The following is a 13,902-nucleotide window of genomic DNA, read 5'->3' as shown; positions in this document are numbered from 1 at the left end:
CTATCTATTCCGCGCGGTCGCCCTTTTTTATAGCGCGAGCCCGAAAGAGATCGTTAAATCAAACGGCCCCGTCTCCCGCGAGCTATTTTACTTCAATTTCGGATCCCGTCCAAGTGACGTTTCTCTCATCGATTCAATCTATTTTCATGGACTTAATGCCTCGTCCACGTTATTACGAAACCGCAACTGCCATCCTTGGCATTGTTCGTCGATGAATCGTTTAAATAAAAGGATTGTGATTTCTCTCTGTGTTTATACTATCGAGTAAAATTTATTTATCATAATTAAATATACTCGGCAAAAAGAGATACAATATATAATACAAAATTTTTAGATACCCTCAAGTGAAAAAGTTGATTATTCCTGCGGAGATTTGTGTTAATAGCATTGTGAGTGCAACGGAAATCCATTAGTAATGTAATTAACGTTACCCACGCGCTATTATGAAACACATATATAACGTGTCCATCGTAAATTAACAAAATCTGCCTAAATTGCAGACGCAAATTACGTGTAAAAAAATTATGCGTTCAACCTAAATATAATAACAGTGTTGAAAGCAAACAACAAGGGAGGGTGGGTGGTACCGAAGGGCGAATATCCCAATTCCGTGGAAATGGCTGTACGTTCACCGCCGGATTATATGCTTCATTAGTAATTAACATATCGAATTAGTGTCGCGATTAATTTTAAAAGCTCGCGTTTCTACCATAGGAATTTCATATATATTAAATAGACAAGGATGTGCAAAATTACGTAATCCTTTCTGGAGATGCATTATTTAAATGGAACTGTGCTGTCGTAACTCTAGCTCAATCGAATAGACATATCCGGTATCGAATGTCGAAACAATGTCGTTAACTATAAGCAATTTCTCCAGTTATCGAAGCGTGGAATAAACAGATGTCAGGTCGAGATAAATCGTGCTCGATATTGAAAAAAATAAATAAATAAATAAGTTTCTTACGAGTAGTCGCTTAATAGATAAAGCGAGAGGATGACGCGATGTGAGAGACACCCGAAAATATATTTATTTTGCACCGTGTAATCTGAATTTAGCTTATGTAATCAGCGATTTGTGCGACGAATGAAGATGAGCGATTGTCCATTGCAGGAATTTCGAATACGAGGCGGGGGATTACAGCCGGCGAGTCCGCTTCGTGATGGCCCACGATCCGAATCAGCTTGTCCTTCACGTGGCGGGTTATGGCGAATTGAACATTAAACCGGAAAGCGGAAGCGGCGGATTGCTAGGGAGCTCGAGCAGTTTAGCCCCACCCGGGGGTTCGCCCGGCCTCATGAGAAGCAAAAGCGATCACCGTCTCGCTTCCCAGTACAGGCAGCAGGAGGAGGAACGATTGGCCAGGAATCGATACGTTCCCGAATACGAGTAACTATTGCTTGCTTTTACGTCTCTTATTCTCGATGCGCGAGTATCCGGGTATTATTTGTCGTAATCGCGATTGCGTTTCCAATGGCTTTTCCGAAACTGTTATCGTAAGCTTTTTGCTTCTTACGCTGATTATAATCGAACTTTATAATATATATTTTATCATCCATATTTAATTTTTATAAATTACTGTCAAAAAAATATATATAGGATAATAAAATATTTTTTATCTTATATAATCTCATTTAAAATATTACCCAGGAATATATAATTCCTGTAAATTATTATAAAATATATACATGTATGTATTTTTTATAGTAATTTTAGGAAATATATATAGGGTAATATATTTATTTTATTTATTATTTATTTATATATAATTATTTATATATAATTTATATAATTATTTATATAATTTATATAAATAAGATATACATTAGGAAGAGGACGAGCGACGATGTAAAAAATAAACTTGCTCTTCCTTATATATAATTATTTATATATAATTTATATATAATTATTTATATATAATTTATTTATTATTTATTTTCTTAATATATTTTGTATGCATTCTTACCATAACACGTTAAATGCTTCTTTATGTTACAGTAATAATATCGATTTATAAAATAGTTTAAATCTCTCTGAAAGCAATATTTGTCGCACGCTTCATAAAGCTTGAAAAATACCAGAATATCAGCAGGAAAAGAAAACCGTTCGGCATGATATGAGACTGCTTCGGAAAAGCTATTTATATAAACCCCGACTTCTTCAGTCCAATAGCAATCTAACTCGATTAGAAAAAACTTCCAGACGGCGAAACTATTTCTTCCGCCATTTATCAATGAGATCAATTTACCTTCGACCGTTAAAGCCGGTTAAAAACAGCAGGACAGTCGAGAGAGAGAGAGAGAGAGAGACAAGAAACGTCCTTGAAACGTTGAAGTAACGATCCCGAGAGATCGTTACTCCTTAATTTATGGCGTCCACACAAGATTCGGCCTGTTTTCGAAATGATAAATATCAGGCCGTCGCGAAAATTCGCAGTCTTATTTACGAGAAGAGATATATTTCGCGCGTCGTGTTTTCCGTACACGAGATGATTGTGAATAATTTGCGTGTCGTTCAATAGCGATGGCGATATTTTTTTTCGTAGAATTCAGTCACATGAACGTATGAAAAGCACGCAGGCGATATATTTTATTATTTATCGTGACAAAAATGTAACAGATGGGACCGATAAGGTTGAGAATCGTGGCTTTTCTTGCCGCGAGACTTTAGATAATGGGACTTATTAATATTCTATCCTCGAAGCGAGATTAACGATGCAGATATCCCATTAGATCAGGGCGCAACGAATAGTACGTGCCTATTATTCGCAAGTCTAATAAAGACATATTTATGAGATTGTTAAGTCAATCGAATGATTCCTTTAATTTGTACAATTTTTAAAACTTTTTAAATAGAATTTATACAATTTTTTATTAAACGTAATAATTGCAATAATATCTTTACACACACACACATGAAGGAACGATAATTATTTTTTTATAATTTAAATTATAATTTTTATATCACGCTATATTAAATAATATATTTCCATACAAGAGTATCATTTGCGACTATTACACACACATCTCCAATGAATTACAATATACAAATGAATTTTAATTCAACGCATTGCATTACAAACCCAGTATTAAAAATATATCTTGGCATAAAATAATTTCAATTGAAAGCTGCAATATAAAAAGCTTTTCAAGATATATATTATATAATTAATATATACTAATTAATATATAATAATTAATATATAATATTATATAATTAATCTATTTCACAAAGTATTCGTGCGTGAAAATAATCACAAAACTCATGTGTTTCAACATAAATTAAATTCTTATATATTTTACATATTTTATAACAGCAGATTATTATAAAAGCATTTTTATCTTACTTAGTAAGATTTTAGAGCATCGTTGGCGAAAACTGCATATTTTCCGAAATATCTCACATGTTTATTCCGACATAGTTATAAATACGCGTGCTTCGGCAGCCTCTCATTTTCTTCGTTCCTCTCTCTTTCTCCCATCTCTTCTATTCCTACTCAAAAGTACCTTCAGCTCGGAATAGGCGCGTCGAGTTTAATTGCTGCCTGTTTCGTGCGATGCCAGTCGTTAGAGGCTCTCGCCAGTCCGTTTTATTAAGCAGCCTCGTCAAAATGTAAATTAAATGCTTTAGATACGCGAGAGCACGTATTTTTAAGTAATTAACGCTCGCGAGCTGTAAAGACCTACTTCACTTGCGAGACTCGCGTTCACCCACCTCCCCCTTTCGCTGCCTATCGTCTATGTATTTTTTTATATAATTACAATTGTGATCGCGATTATTAGAGAGAATACAATTACTTATCGTCTCGTCGATTCGTCGGTCGCGCTCGAATTCAGATACCTATCGTTGAATTGTAAATGCATCCCGTGCAATGCATTTTTATCGCGCGGAACGCGCGCATACCGCGATGTTTATTTTTGACACTTGCCTTGTGATATTCGAGCAGAAATTCCGTTTTATCCGTGCTTTTTTTCACAATACGTTCTGAAAAGCGCGCGTGCTCGTTCTCTTTTTTTTTTTGCGTGGCGTGAAAAGCCGAAATATACAAATGCCCGTCATCGCCGTTGCAATTTCTGGCGCGTGTTCTTGTCAGCGTTTTGGAGCGTGACGATGCCTGATATCGTATCACGGAAATGTAGCTAAATGATCACGTGCTTAAAATCGATAATATTCCATGATGCTGTAAATAGCGCAAATGCAGATAGATGGATTAAAAAGTCAAAAAATTCTGCAACGTGCCACACATACATGCGTGCGTTTTATCAGTAGGCATTTTATATTTTTGTTGCGAATAAAGGAGATTATGTATACAATACATTACACGTGCGGAAAAAGATTTTGAATTATGTGCATATTGAATTATTTTGTTATTTTTAGTCTCTTTTCTTTCTCTTCTTCTCTTAACGAGAAATAATAATAATAATCATTTATTTAATAAGTTTGATTATTCAGTAATTTAAATTCATGAGATGTATTTTTCGCCAAATTTTACAAAAGATATTTTTTTATCATAATAAAATACTTTATCGTACAAAAAATTTCTCCCCCGAATATAATATATTATTATTATTTTTAAAATTAAAAATAATTAATATTTAGAAGAAATACTGATGAATTCTTCAGATTTTTGCATAAAACTGCAAAAAACTTTTTTAATAACAGCATCTCTCGAATTCGAAAGTGATCAATTCTCCAAGCTCGCATCTAATTATTTCTATCCGCTTCGGACTTGATTCGAATTTTCTTGCAATCTGTAAACAAAAATATTTTACAAAGGATCTCATGGAATGCGATATTGCGATTCCTTCGTCGGATTGTTGATGATAAAACTTTGATCAAAAGATTAAGATATATCCTGATTTTTCAACGGTTCGACACAAGAATCATTACTGTATAAATTGAAGATATGTCTCAACTATTTTAATTTATCGATTGTCAACCAATTTGCCTTAATTAGTAAAATGTGTCTCTTCTCCGTAACTGATATTAAGAAGAAGACAATAATTTTTACATATAATTTTTAGAACTTTGATTATGTAAAAATTACAAAAATATTTTATTAGAAATGACAAATATATTAAAAATATATTATTTAATATATTAAAATATATAAAGATATATTATTTAATTTTTTTAAAACTTTATTCAATTCTTTATTAAATTCTTTATTGAATTGATAGAAACATGTTAGATATTTTGATGGCATTATTATTTTTTAGAATTGAAATTAAAGGAATAAAATCCAATTAAAATTTCGATTTTTAGTGCGCACAATTCTCTGTTATATTAAATTTGCGTTGTTAAAACAACAATTATATATACATATCTTTTTTATCAAAATAGAACACGTGACGCTGTTGCTGATGACATGCTTTGATATTTAAAGGATTAAAAGATAAGGTGAAAATTTTGTGAAGCCTATCAGCGAGCTTAAAGGGAATATCGAAGGAGATGATATGAGGGTAGAAGATGGAGATCCCCTAATATCATTTCGTCCTGTCATCGCCAATCCTCCGAAACGCCCTCTCGAATCGAACTGAGATAATCTGACTATAAAGCAGGTCGCGTTTCAGCGTAGGTAGGGCTTGTCATTGCCCCTTGTCATAATTTCAAGTGACGTATATCAGAGACACGTGTTCTTGTGTGCGCGAGACCTATTCGCGAAAATGTTATTATTCGTCTTTAAGAGAAAGAGAGATATTCCTTTTATATTCACATAGTTGATATCTATGTTTGATCTTTGATTGATTTGCTTTACTAAGAATAATCATAAAACATTTAAATTTTTTTTATTATTCTATAAAATTAAAAATTTTTGTTCTTTTATCAGCTAATTAGATGCATTCTGAAGATAGCGTTCTTCGATTTTATATTGTTGTAATTATATAAAAACCTAGTTAAGAGACTGCTTTAAAAAAAATCTAAAACTTGAGAAGAAAAAACATTTTTTCCCTCACGTGTAAAAAAGATCGGGGGCTGTTTACTCCATTTATACAATTTATCGAGCCGTCGTGGAAATGAATTAGGATAAGAGAAATCGGCGAATTCCCCAGATTAAAGCGAATCAGTTTCTCGGCGACAATCTAATTGATCGATGTCGCTGTTGTGTGTCAGGTACGAGGCGCCGGAATACGAGGTACCCAGGAACAAGTCGAGGTACAGGAGTCGATTTATGCGACACCGGGATGGCGACGATTCCGACGGCGACTCGAGATCGACGGTGAGATTCACGTCGACGGCGCCGCAGGAGCCGTCCGGTCTGCGCGAACGTGTCCTGGATACGGAGGACGCCGCGCGCGGTCCCCTGTCAGGTATATTTCGCCTGACGGACTCGCCGCGCGTTATGAAAAAGCTGCAGGAGTGCGAGCGAGCCGGCAAGAGGAAGAAGGAGGAGCCCACAAGTCAACCCCAAGTGCAGCAGCCTCAAACACCCAAGCCTCAGGTTAGAATAGCATGCTTCTGAGAACCCACACGTGGCTTTCGAAGCTAAAGTGGATCGAGCATATAACTTGTCAGGTCGAGAATTTAGATTTAAGAAATTTTGGGATATAAATTTTGATTCTAGATAATAGTTGGAAAGTTTGTCATGTTATATAAGCTGATCTGCTGATGTATCTTTCTTGCTCTTTCTTTATTTTACAAAGGAATTTCTTCTCCGTTTATTTCTAATAAATAAATAAAATATATAAAATAAATAAATAAATAAAATATATAAAATAATAAATAAAATAAATAAAATTTGGAATCCGATCCACTTTAGTTTCGAATAATAAATTAACTTGAAAGTATCTGTTGGTGTATAATACATTATCCCGGGGAATACTCGAACGTGATAATCATAGAAAGGGTATTGATTGAATTAGTGAATTACTGATCGAATTATATAGCAAAGAGAGAAGTTAATTACTGTCTAATTTCGAATCGAAGGAATATAACAATTGTTTGCATGAATCTCATTTGAAATGCAGTGAATTCGTTAACAAGAGTTTGAATATAATGTATAATTGCTGTATTTGGTAAGTATATATTCTACATATTTTTCCTCTATTTTTGACAATTAACTTATCTTTCAAGTGAAGCCGAAAAATAAACGGTCAAGATTTATTTCATATATATAATATAAACTATAATATTACTGTAATATTACTTTCAACGATCTTAATATCGAGATGAAATGTAATAAATGTCTCGGACAAAAAATATTTTATACTTTGAAAAAAAATGCATATACCTTGCGCCATTAAATAAAAATTGAGAGCATAATCCAGATACATTTGCCATATGAATATATTTTCATGCAATATAGGAATTATACGCGAGGACTATCTTTCATCCTTACATGTAAGCCCTCCTTATATCGATCTGTTGTTTTCTGAATCTGTCTCAATTTTCGTAAAGACGATTCAAAACTCCGTATTGATAGATTTCGTATATATGTGTGATCGTCCCTCGCCATTATATCGATAACATATATTCGAGCCCAAAAAGTTGCTACAAAATTATGAGGGAAATTATGAGAAATAATTATATAATCATTATATAATTTATATATAATTTATAATTTATATATTATATATATTTTATAAATTATTAAATAATTATTATATAAAGGACGTGGTCATCAATGATAAAAACGACACTGTCGCAAAATGCGTCATCGTTATGTAATAACGAGTTTATAAAAATTCATAAAATCAATGGAAGCGTATCAATTGACAAATTCGCCATTGGGACATCCGTGCTTTTTTTTTATCAATGTAACACATGGCTTTGTTCCATTTGTTCCCCCTGCCTCGACGTTCATATTTTAAATGTTGATGCAGCACAGTTGATTGAATCGAACGATCGTGCAATCGTCGGGCATCTATGCAAATCTGGCCGGTGTGAATTTTTTCATGCCGAAAAAATATATTGTACAAATATATTGTCCACGCGTACAAGGGGAGGGAAAGAGAGAGCATATCGGTGAATTTCATTGGCGTTCTCTGCTTATCGATACGCCGTACAGCATCCCCAGTGTCGCATCAATATTTAAACGGCTAGACGTCGATGATATAATTAATTTATGGCCACGAGTTTGATCGCTGTGGAATCAATTTTGCATGCATTTTTACAAAACATTCGAAAAAGAGCACTCGGAGCACGTTATAATTCGATAACATGGATAATAAAATATCTAGAAAACATTAAAATCTTTAGATATAACAAAGAAATGGCATAACTTTTACAATTCGCGTTCTCGCAATTTATGTGTAAGAGTAAAAATTTGGAAAAGTATTACGACTAATGTTGCCCTACTGACAATACTGAGAGGAAAAAGAAGCGCAGATTTCCAATTTGACTCGCAAATCTTGATCGCAAGCTAATGTGATGAATGATTCATTAATTAATCAATTAATTAAGAACACGATTCGAATGGGCGTTCGTGAATTTGACGACATCATATTTATTTTTGACAGTGATACCTCCGCACTTTCGCGCACGGAATCCCTTATTATGGCAGGAGAAAATAAACGGATGGACACACGAACTCTTCATGCTGACGGCCGGCGCAACGAACGAAATTGTTCGATGTCGCGCATCCCATTGTTCGGATGATAGCGGCTGGTGTTAAAAAAAAAGCCAATGAACGTACAAACACGGACCGCCACTTTCTATTATAATCTATAATAATTTATATCGAGTGCTGTACACGTCATTTTTACGAATGCGATTGATAAAGTGCCCATCGTTTACCGAATTATGCAGCGTTAATTTGCTACGATTTCACGTAGATAGATAGGACATAGATAGTGAGAAAGAGTAATATATACATATCGAGTAAGTGCGCCAATAGTAGTCGACGGAAAAGCGTTGTATTTTGTACGAAATACTGCAAATACTGTGGAGATAATACAATAATTTTACACTTTTTATCACGTCTTTATCATTAATACGCCACCCACTTAGTTTCGTATCACACGCACCTGTTTACGCGGGCGCAGGCCGCATCCCCCGTGTGTAATCTCCCCGCCGATTCACGTATTCGCCACCTGTCACGCGTAATGTCGCATTTAAATGCATGTGCGGATTCCGCGCGTTTCGTTAAATCGCGCGACGCATCGTACGCGGCTGCTGGCGCGAGGGAATCCCCTCTCGATCGTAAACCTCGGCGCGGAGAGGGTGTCTCGAGGATATTAGAGGCGATCGCGAGGGGCCAAAGGGACGACAGTCCCTGTCGCGGGGCGATTTCACGACTGGCGATGCACGCGCGGCGCGTTTCTTCTCGCGAATAAGTGATCTTTTGACGCGCAGGTACAAGTGAGAAAGGTACCGACCGCGATGGCGAGGCAGACCAGCGAGGACGATGAGATCTCCAGGATCAAGAAGCAGAACAAGAGCGCCGCGGCCGCCGCCGCCCACGTCGAGACGGTGGAGGAGAGGCAGCCGACGTTGACGCCCGTTCATCCCCCGCCGCCGAGGGAACTCGCCGAACCCGAGGAACAGCCGGTCAGGAGATCGGCTATCGTCAGGTATTTAGAAAAATTGTAAACATATAAATGTAGGCTTGAAATTGCGAGGGAGAAAATTCCTTTTTACACCTCGAAAAACACGTGAGATCGATTGTCATGAACTATCAAATGAAATAACACATATATTGAATCTCTGATGAAAAATTTGAGACTGATTTGGAGACCGCATTTCAAGAATTAACACCGCGTCGAGGAAAATCTCAGTGAAATTACCTTTACTCGCTCGCCAAGGGCTATGTATCAAGATGATAAACTAACACATCGGGGATCCCCGAAGGGACGAAAGGACCAAAGGCGTGTTTGCTAGCGCGGATATTAATCACTACGGGCGGTAACCGCGAGATTCGCAATCCTGGCTCTAGCCATGTCGGACTTAAGCGACGAGTTTGTGCCCTGACGTTGTTACGGCAAACAAGTAACTCGGCCGAGTTCTCCATTCTGCGTTATTAACGTGCTTGTTTGTAATATCGTTGTTCTCCCGAGCAGGAGAACTTCGGCGGAAACTCACGCTCCGCCTGCGGCCAGGAGCGCCTCGTCGGACTCGAGCACCGGCTCCGAGAGCTCGACGGGATCGGGGATACGCAACACCGGGGCGCCGTTCTCGACCGAGGAGATGAAGCAGAAGTACCTGTCGAGGACGCCGCCGACCAACACGCCGACCGCCGTGTCATCGGTGCCGGCCGTCACTTCTACGACGCCCAGGGAGTCGTCCAACATCGCGCCGGCGCCAAGGACGCCCTTTCAGAGTCGTTTTTTAGGCGCAGGTAATTAATCCTGCATTATTAATCACCTTCAAGAATGCGGACAATAGTTTAAGAAGCTAATATAAGTTTCTTCTGGAGCAGATATCTTCGCTTTCGTAGAAAGAATGTGAGATTTTTTGAACGCTTACGCGATGATATTAGGGGGATGATTTATATTTCTGTCTGGTTTAATTGATATAATTACTTGATTGAGCAATATTTCGCGCGCGATGGTTTTTTTCTCTCAAAATTCCTCCTCGGGAAAGTAAGAGAAATAGTGCAACCAGCAATTCGGAGCCTTTTATAGCAGCTGGAAGCTGCTCTATTCGCGGCATGTTCCAATTTCCCAGGTTCCGCGCCCTTCTCTATTACCTATTGTTTATACGAAGAGGCTCGGGAAAACACGTCTTTGTTGGCCTCGCACTTCGGGCGACTGCCCCTAGCGCATTCATTGTGTTTCTCTGCAGCTCCGTCGAGCGTGGAAATTGAATGCACGGACAAATTGCGTTCAACCTTTCATTTATCTTCATTTCGGAAGGTTTAATTCGAGGCAGCGAAAATTCCCTCGTATTTCGAAAACGCGACAAAATATCGAACTTGAAAAACGCGCGACATCAAATTTAATCAATTCAAATTCATTCACGTCATTAATAGAAGTGTAACATGTTCTAGGAATCCTTGTTCTTTGATCATCACCCAACTAGTTGTTTGACGTTTTCATTTAACCCTTTCGTACCTCCGGCTTTCCCAAGAGAGATGTTTCATATGAAGACAGTTTTATAGGTTTTTGGGGGTGGTGATTCCAAATTTACCATCAAAATTTAAATTCAAAATGGCAGATTCAAGATGGCGACTATGAAAAGCTTAAATATCAATATATTTAACATATAAGCTTAAGGGGATCCTAAAGTGACTTTTTTACCGATATAACATTATATTTCTTTTGTACCGAAATCTTTTTATTAATTGCACAGAATAGTAAATGCTTCTCCACGATTAAAGTACACACAGAAACAAACCGGGAACCTCCCGATTTTATGTTAAAAAACAAAAAAAATTGAAAAATTACAATTTTTTTATCGGCTTCTGTAACAATATTTGCTTTGTATGTACAAAATAAGATAGGTCCCCGCTAGATATTGCACGAAGGAATATAAATAAACTTTTAGAAATAAGTTTAGAAGCATAATGAAAAAGATTTCGGTTTCTAAACTAATTATGCTTTTAAACTCATTTCTAAAAGTTTATTTATATTCCTTCGTGCAATATCTAGCGGGAACCTATCTTATTTTGTACATACAAACTGCAAAACTTTTATATTAAGCAAATATTGTTACGACTTTTTTACGATTTTTCAATTTTTTTTGTTTTTTAACATAAAATCGGGAGGTTCCCGGTTTGTTTCTGTGTGTACTTTAATCGTGGAGAAGCATTTACTATTCTGTGCAATTAATAAAAAGATTTCGGTACAAAAGAAATATAATGTTATATCGGTAAAAAAGTCACTTTAGGATCCCCTTAATTTCATTTTTTAAAATATATATTACATTTTTTTCTGAATATGCACACACACGTTCGATTCATAATAAAGTTGTAATCACATTTAAATAAAACTTTAAGTTTATAATTAGCGCATAAATTCTATGATTTTTCGATTAATATACGGTTAATCTTCATTCTCTAAAGGTTTGATTTTTTGCAAAGTTTAAATAATTATATTTTATTGTAAACATTACATTTCAAAGTGAGCGATTTTTTACGTGTAGCTTGAACCTTCTTCTTTGAAACAAGTCAAGGTAAAAGTCGATAGGATTATTTGTTTAAAAGTTATGATTTTTTTGTAGGTGGGACATGTATGTCCTGAAGGTACGAAAGGGTTAACGAACTAAACGTTCTCCATGTGGATGCTTCTTTAGGATAAATTATTCGTTCGAAAGAAGCGACATGAATGGATACTTGACGGAATTAACGGATAAATTGACGGTTGTAAAGGGCATGTTCCGCGTTCGATCGCAAATGTCCACGTCCACTACTCCTGTCCTAATCCCGTATGCAAAGGGCGTACGCGTAAAACGTTGGAGCGTTGCGCTACAACCGCGTTACGATGTCGCAATTCGCCGGATTCCGGGCCAAGAGGGAGCGAGGGACAGAGGAGGAGAGGTCAGCTCGCGCGAGCGATACTTCGAGATTCGAGAGCGGGATCGACAACGGTAATTGCATTATCCATTCGGCGTCCTCAGCAGTTAACGTGCGTCGTCGCCTCGCTTTCGCCGACGTCACGTCCCGACCACGTCACATCAGAGAGCCACCGCGCGTTAAGGACGACGGAGGGAGGCGACGACGTGTCTCGCCGTCGGCGAGACACGCGGACGAACATGGTGGCAATATTCGCGCGCCGTTACCGCTGTTTCCGACCACGTCGACAATCGATATGATCGGCCCGCTTTCTCATCGCGTTTCCGTCAGCCGTCAACGCGACGGAGGCGAGGAGGCTGCATTCCCACGGACAAGTCCATCGCTTGTCTCTCCTGTTTCCCCTGTCCGTGACTATTATTTCAGCTCGACGTTACGTCCCTTAGATCGAAATTAGACGTGGTTTTCCTGTGAAACGTGTTGATGAGGAAGAAAAAATGTATTAATAAAGTTCTTGATAGTCATCGAGGCATTTCTCTTTCGAGCTGGGCTCGAGATGAAAATCACGGAGATGGAATTAAACAAAGTTTCCCCATTTTTTTCCAGGTAATCGTGCGGCTCCGCCACCGCCGATTCAGGCGCCGCGAGAAGAGCCTGCGACGAAGAAGAAGGACGAAGAGGAGGACGAGGACGAGGAGACGAGCAGCTCCTCCGAAGAGACGGAGTCGGACACCGAGGAAGAGTCGGAGACGGATGTTCATGCGTCCAATGCCTCTCCGTCTGTCGCCTCCGTCGCGTCTCAGGATCGTCAGAAAAACGAATCCGCCATGGCTCGTACTGACATCGGGCCCCTGCTCGCTCGCAGCGCCGAAGCTAGAAGGGGAAGCAAAGAGGATTCACCCTCCATCAGGCAAGTACCTCCCTTTTCTAAAGATGTGATTCTGTCGAGACGAACGAGAGATTTGGCTTTCAACTGATATGGATGAGATCAACTTTGATTTCCAGCGAGATATTTCAGGGATTGTCTATTGGAATTTGATGAAATTGATGTTTAATGTGTATCTTTCTTGATTATATTAATAGAAATTAATGTTGCTTCTGTATTGACATAAAGAATAATTGATTAATCGATTTCTTAGATTTGGATGTAGTAATTACGTTATAGAAATTCATATCAGTTGACAATCGTCAAATATGAAAATATAGAAATTGTTTACGATAATAAGAATAAAAGATATGGCTAAGGTTGAGACAGCGAGAGCATAAAATAAAAAAGAATTATATTGAAATTTTTCTACGAAAATAATACTTGTTCCAGTACAGATTAAATATTTGACATAATTAAATATTTACTTATTCAAGATTTCATGAATCTTTCCTTTACAATGAAATCGAGAAAATTAATTCCAATTCTCTCTCGTTCTCCGCAACAATTCTCATTCACGTGTATTATCTTTCTCGTCACTTCGCGACTCTGAGGAATCAATTCATCAAGAACCCGATGTTGCATATT

General features: G+C 37.4%; 1 protein-coding gene across 6 annotated transcripts in view; it reads left to right on the top strand.

Moving 5' to 3' along the window:
- The window catches only part of Tn (tripartite motif containing protein thin), a 69,152-nt gene that overhangs the window by 38,355 nt on the left and 16,895 nt on the right, over positions 1-13,902 (top strand). For all 6 annotated transcript variants that reach the window (XM_083083597.1, XM_083083596.1, XM_083083592.1 and 3 more), the window contains 5 exons: positions 1,115-1,390; positions 6,116-6,443; positions 9,296-9,513; positions 10,000-10,277; positions 12,996-13,299. In XM_083083597.1, the coding sequence (XP_082939723.1) occupies positions 1,115-1,390; positions 6,116-6,443; positions 9,296-9,513; positions 10,000-10,277; positions 12,996-13,299 (1,404 nt within the window). The remainder of the gene's footprint in view (positions 1-1,114; positions 1,391-6,115; positions 6,444-9,295; positions 9,514-9,999; positions 10,278-12,995; positions 13,300-13,902) is intronic.

The sequence above is a fragment of the Camponotus vicinus genome, unplaced genomic scaffold (assembly GCF_025532165.1).
Source record: "Camponotus vicinus isolate PSW18456_S1 unplaced genomic scaffold, iyCamVici1.0 SCAF_12, whole genome shotgun sequence".
In the NCBI taxonomy this organism is placed as follows: Eukaryota; Metazoa; Arthropoda; class Insecta; order Hymenoptera; family Formicidae; genus Camponotus; species Camponotus vicinus.
Note: the sequence above shows the minus strand (reverse complement) of the source record. Positions and strands in the feature narration are given on the sequence as shown.